General features: G+C 37.6%; 1 protein-coding gene across 2 annotated transcripts in view; it reads left to right on the top strand.

The window, feature by feature from the left end:
• The window catches only part of Rmdn2 (regulator of microtubule dynamics 2), a 73,877-nt gene that overhangs the window by 4,881 nt on the left and 62,457 nt on the right, over window positions 1–6,539 (top strand). For both annotated transcript variants that reach the window (XM_026786031.1, XM_013351360.2), the window contains exon 2: window positions 2,408–2,876. In XM_026786031.1, coding sequence (XP_026641832.1) covers window positions 2,425–2,876 — 452 coding nt within the window. In that variant the 5' untranslated portion in view covers window positions 2,408–2,424. The remainder of the gene's footprint in view (window positions 1–2,407; window positions 2,877–6,539) is intronic.

Raw genomic sequence — 6,539 nt, 5'->3', positions numbered from 1 at the left:
CACACACACACACACACACACACACACACACACACACACACACACACACACACTGGTTTATACCCTTATGGTTTTCTGTCCCGGACTTTGGACTTCCCATATTTTGGACTGTTATCCTTCCTCTTACCTTCTAGGTCTGTTAGAAACCTATGGTGATGTGTCATCACTTTGGCTTTAATAGAAACTATTTTATAAGTAAATAGTAAAATTAAAAAAACTGACTTTTATGTTACCCATATTTGCCACTGTTGGTATGCGGTGTCCTTTGTGCGTGTAAACTGTTTCTGTTTGCCTTCTTGAAGAACTTACTTAGCATTTCTTCTAGCACTTTTCGCTTTGTAAAAATGGTCTCAGTTTTTGTTAACCCACAACGTCAACCTTTTACCTTTGTGTTGAAAGATATTTCACTGGATATAGAAAATTCAGTTGGCAGGGCAGTCCCTCACCCAAGCATTTTAAAGATGTCATTTCCACATGTTCTTATTTAAATGACTCTGGCTTGTGTGCATGTTTGAAAATTTGTTGCTAAGTGTTGGACAATCTGGTTGTACGTTGTTGAATTCTGCATTTTTTTCTGTTTATTTATAGGATTAGACACCTTCATCTTCATTCCAGTTCAATCACTGTGAATCAATAATACTTTGGAGTCTTATTTTTAATCTATTTCAGAGGGAGCCTAAGCAGCCTTACCTCTAAGATTCCTTTAGCCTTCCTACCAACACATTGTCCTTTTGAGGTCTCTGCTGAAAGCCTCACATAGCCTGGAAGCCTTCCTGGAAACTTGAACGTGAATCACTTGTGTGAAATCTTTGGGACCCATTCATCCTATAGCGTCCTGGTAGTCGTGATTTCCCTTGAGGTTATTTTTTGCCAGTCCCATGGAGTTTAAATGTCTCTCCTCTAGACAGACTTCCCTTAGCCCCTATCTCTGGCACATAAATTCTAGATACTTTAGTTATCCACTCAGTTCAGTGACTACCTAGTTGTTTGATTTTCATCTTATTTTTCCTTTCCCCATAGTCTAAAAGTTACTTTCCAGCTAGAATCCAAGAGTTCCTACAGGATTTATTTCTTTCTGTTTTTATAGTTAGCAGTGCTTTAATGATCTGCTCCTTACGTGGCTAGCTTATGACTATTTCTCCCAAGTTGTTAGCAAACTTTAACACAAATATATGTCTGATAGAGAAAACTGAAGTGAAATCAAGTTTGGGGACTTCTAAGTATATTTTTTAAAGCTTCAGTATACATAGTTACAAAAGCTATGGCAATATTGATCGACTTATTTCTGTTTCACCATCTCGGAGGGGAAGGGGAATACACCAATGTTTTCATTAAATCATTTTCTGACTTTAGATAAACAAAGATATTAGTAGAAATGAGATTTGCTAAAGAGAAATTTTGGTCCATTTCATCAGAGTAGCTGAGTTGATACTGAATGAGGTAGGCTCTATTTTGTGCTTTCAATGAAAAAAAAAAGTGAAAGATGAGGAAAAAACAGAGTCAAAGAAATGACTTTCAAAAGTTATTTTTAAAAAGTGAAAAATTAAAATAAAAGCATTAAGATCTCAGATATGAGTAGAAATGTAAGAAGCAAAGGAATTCTGGGTCAGAAGAGAGATGAAACGTGTGTGTGCCTTACTGGCTTCCTAGCTGATCGAAATGGAGATGAAGTGAATTATGAACTTAACAAAGCTGCCATTTGTATTTTATATCTCTAAGCCCCGAGCTTTAAAAGAAGACACCATTAATCTCTGTAATATTAAGTCCCAGTGTGAGCAAGATGTTCAGAAAGAGCCCCTCTTAGACTTTAATAATGAGCTAAGACCAAGAGACCCAGCACATTAATTGCACACAGAATAGCAGAGAAAATTAGGACAACTTGAACTCTCAACTACTTCTCTCGAGTTGATGGTACCTCTACTTCTCTCTAGCTAGCTCTTTAAAGTACAATTAAAGGGTAAGTTGCAGATTGATTGTAGCAGGTATGAATTCAGAATTAAAGTCAGTATTTCACACCATACTTCAGTAATAGCCTTAAGCAATTATCTCTCTTGAGGTATGAGTTAAAGACACACTTGCTCACAGCGTAGTTTAGCTTATGATTTGTCGGGCTTTTTGATAACATTTGATGACAAAAGCTTATCTTTGACTGATTGAAAAAGCATCCTTTTTAGTTTTTGTTTGTTTGTTTGTTTGTTTTGTTTTTCAAGTTTCTCTGTAGCATTGGAAGCTGTCCTGGAATTCACTCTGTAGACCAGGCTGGCCTTGAACTCACAAATATCCACCTGCCTCTGCCTCCCTAGTGCTGGAATTAAAGGTGTATGCCACCACTGCCACCCTGCAAGTGTCAATATATTTATTCTGGATAGAAAAACATTCATTTGCATTTTTACCTTTTTAATTTTAGAAATTAAAAGCCAAGAAATGCCTCATTCCACAAAGAAAGAGCTGATCCTTGGCGTCATGGTGGGAACTGCCGGAATCAGCTTGCTGGCCTTATGGTACCACAAGATCCGCAAAACAAGAATAACAATGAACTTGCCGAAATTTCTTTCCCTGGGTAAGAAATTCAATTCACTAACTTTGCAAGATGAAACTCACAGTGAACAAGGAGCATCAGCGGTCTTTCAAAGAAGACAACTTCAGATCCTGGAAAAGTTGAATGAATTACTGACCAACATGGAAGAACTTAAGGAGGAAATCAGATTTCTTAAAGAGACGATTCCGAAGCTGGAGGAATATCTGCAGGATGAACTCGGAGGGAAAGTAACAGTTCATAAGATCAGTCCTCAGCACAGAGCTAGAAAGAAACGGCCGACGACGGCTCCAAGCGCAGCAACAAACAATAGCTCAGAGGAAGCAGAAAGTGAAGGAGGGTAAGTGGCCGTGACGCCTCCTGTGGCGAACTGGTTACTTCTCATGGTATTTTGTGTAGGTCGCTATTCACTCGTGTGCTCTGCTCTGAACGGAAATGGAAAACAACAATTGTTTTGCCGTAGATTATATTTAATTAAATTTAATTAAAAATGTTAAATATTATTGATATTTTAGATAGCTTAGATCACATTGAAAAAAGGATGAGATAGATAGATAGATAGATAGATAGATAGATAGATAGATAGATAGATAGATAGATAGATAGATATGTCATCCTATTAGAGTTGAGGAAGACAGTCATTATTTTCCAGAATAGATAACTTATTTTCTAATGTGGTTATTAAAAATAACCAGTAGTAAGTTGCATCATGTAAGAGCTGGGGAAGATGATCATCATTTGCCAAGATGGATAACCTGTTTTATAATGCGATCACTATGTGGCTTTTATATACAAACTCGGTAGACCAATGTGGTCCAATAGACCTTCCTGTGATATTAGAAGCTGACTGTATCTGTGCTGCCTGACACAGCAGCCACTAACCATGTGTGATCTTTTAGCACTTAAATGCGGACTGGTATGAACGAGGAAAGAACTTACATTTTTTAACTCATTGTAATTATAATTTTATTTCATGTAATTAAATGAACCACTAGGAACTAATAGCTACTGAATTTTACTGCAGATCTAGAAAGCTCAGAGGATATTATGTAAGGGATTCTGTTTTATCCCTACATTATCTTAGCACTAAGAACAAGTATTCTCTTAGTTGGGAACCATAAGAGGCGTCTGCCAGTCAGATTGTGCCTTAAAACCTTGGCCTTGGGTAGTATTTCTGAAGAACAAAATATCCAGGGTTTTGTCATTTGTTTCTTAAGGATTTGTACTGAATGTGATAGAACTGGCATCCTTGAGGGTGGGGACCTTGTCTTCATGACACCTTACCTCTGTGCTTTCACAGAGTAGGTGCCAGTAAGAATGTCTTAGCCGAATGAGTGAGCTGTACACCTTATGTGGAACTGGGAGGTGGCATCGGAAGACAAATGCTTGTACTCAAGTCTTAGACATCAGTGCCAGGTTCAGAATTGCCAAGCATCTTTTTGTGCGTTGGGAAAATAACTATGAAGTTCTTTAGATAGGGAAAAGCCAAAGATGCCAGAGTAAATGGTCAGGTCTAAGAACTTGGTGTTCCTGAACAGAAACAAAATGCCCTAGACTAGTTTTAAGATGGGCAAGTGGAATGTTTAGAAAGCTCTGAGTACTTTGGGAAGTGTGAATCAGAAGAGAGACCTGGGAATTTTCATGAGAGTGGGTAAGAGCCTCTAAGGACTCTAATAGTTTTCAGATATCTACCACAATATCGGGCATCATTGAAAGGCACAGATAACCAATGGTTATCGTGTCTGCATGGACATACTTCATCAGGAATGTTGGGTGAGGTTTGAGCAGTCCCTTCACAGACAGGACGCATTAGAGCTAGAGACTGGGAGGCGACCCAGAAGCCTGGTGTAGGAGTACAGGCTAAAGTGGTAAGTGGCCTGTATTCTTAAAACCCTGTCTCGATTAATTCAGGCCTGCTTGCTCAGGAAAGTCTAAAATTCTAGAAAAGAGCAGTCCGTGTTCCATTTGTGACAGATAAAAGAAGATAATAACGCCACATATCGGGATAAGTATGTAGTGAATGTGGGTTCAAAGACAACTTGTGGAAACTGTGAATGGCGTAACTGGAATGGAGATATCCAGACTTTAAGACAGAGAGTACCTCCCTTAAAGCGACACAGTACCTCCCTTAAAGCGACATGGCTTGATCATGGGTGTTTTTGCTAGCAATTGCATAAAAGGGTAAATACAATACAGTCCTATTAACAGACTAGACTATAGTAAATGTCCCTAAACCAAACAACCAGGAAGAACTCTCTCCTATTTAATACTACTTTAGAAAAAATTCTTTAAGGAAAACCCAAAAATTATTTAATTAAATTATTTTTTGAATGAGATACTAAAAGATGTATCCTATCTTTGTAGGTAAATATCTGTAAGCTAGCCACTTCCCTAGGCCTTCTCTCTCTATATATATGGAACTTGCCTGATCTCTTCCCAACAGGCACTTTTTAGCACCACAAGCATTTCAGAGACCCCAGGAGAAAACCAGTCAAGAAACAGGCATATGCCAGTCAGATTGTGCTATTTTATGAATAACAAAATGATTGCAAGTGTTGGGCAGTTGACTGGTCCCAGTTTGCAGAATCTACTGGGGAACCCTTTAACTATGTGAGCTGAAATACAGACTTTGTCTTTGTGTGTGTGTGTGGGGGGGGTATTTGTTTGTTTCTTGTTGTTTTTGCTCTTATAGTTACTTCCTTCTGTAGGTGTTGAAATTCAGGTCTAGACTTCCAGGCAAACAGACACAGACGCTGATTGTAATGGTGACTTTGTAGCCCTCAAAGTTGTTAGAGTTAGAAAATGATTTTTTCAGATCAATTAAAAATGAAATATTGTAATTGAAATCTTTTCTTTAGGAGACAGCCATTACCTTAATCTGCATGCAATCTTTGATGGTTTCAGTGTTTTTTCCTACATGTATGTGTTCCTGCATATGAAAAACAAATGGTAAATCGTTCCTAAAATGTACAGAAATGACATTATGTGATGTATTGTTTTTGTAGCTGTTTTTGCTTTAATACTTTTTTCTCTTTTGAGGCTTTTCTATGGTGATGCCATGCAAATATGTTTCTTTTTTAAATGTGGTATTGCATTCCATTGATGGGATCTTGAAATGATTACTTACATTGTTCTATTATTAAATAAAACTCAAGAGTCAGATATCAGGATAGAAATCTGATTGATCAGAGAAGTGGCTACTAGACAACAGTGACCTTCCCTCTCTTTCCTTCTTCTATCCAAAAGGACCCCTGAATCTTTCTAAGTCCCTCCCTACTACTTCTTGTGTCTCTCTATATATCCTGGGTCCTCCAAAACCTCTATGGCTAATTCTGGCTAGCTAATAGCTAGCTCTGCCCTCTAATTCAAGGTGAACTTTACTTGCAGTCTAGGGAGTGTCAGAGTGCGATCAAAGTATCTCACAACAGGATATAGGTATGCCTTATTAGTGAATGTTTAAGTCACCATTTGTTTGTTCCTGTAAATAATGCTTCAGTGAATGCCTTCATAGTTCCTTAGGCACATGTGGATGGAGTTCTATGAAGCATGTGCTTGAAGTACTGACTTGGAGACTGCTTGTATTGCTTATATGCGTATTAATAAATCTTTAATGTGTATTAATAACTCATGTGCCTATTAACAAGTCTTTAAAGTACTCCAAGCTCACAAACCTGACTGAATGAGAATGCTTATTGTCTCATATTAATACTTGTAGTGTCAGACTTTTAAATTTTAGACAAACGTGTGAAGATGAAATGTTAACTAATAATTTTCAAATTTGTATTTGCCTGAACATTAGTAATGTTGAGCATATTCTCATAATATGTTTGCAAACAGATCTTCATTTCCATGAAGGGGGAAGGGAGAAAGAGAGAGGGAGAAGGAGAAGGAAGGGGCTGGAGAGAAAAAATAATACAGCTGAAGTCCCTCTTATTCACTGACTGTGTCCAAAATCCCACCACTTTTCTTTTTCTTTTCTTTTTTTTTTTTTTTTTTTTTTTTT

This window comes from Microtus ochrogaster, linkage group LG3 (genome assembly GCF_000317375.1).
Source record: "Microtus ochrogaster isolate Prairie Vole_2 linkage group LG3, MicOch1.0, whole genome shotgun sequence".
Lineage (NCBI taxonomy): Eukaryota > Metazoa > Chordata > Mammalia > Rodentia > Cricetidae > Microtus > Microtus ochrogaster.
The sequence above is the reverse complement of the archived record's forward strand: the minus strand, read 5'-3'. Positions and strand labels throughout refer to the sequence as shown.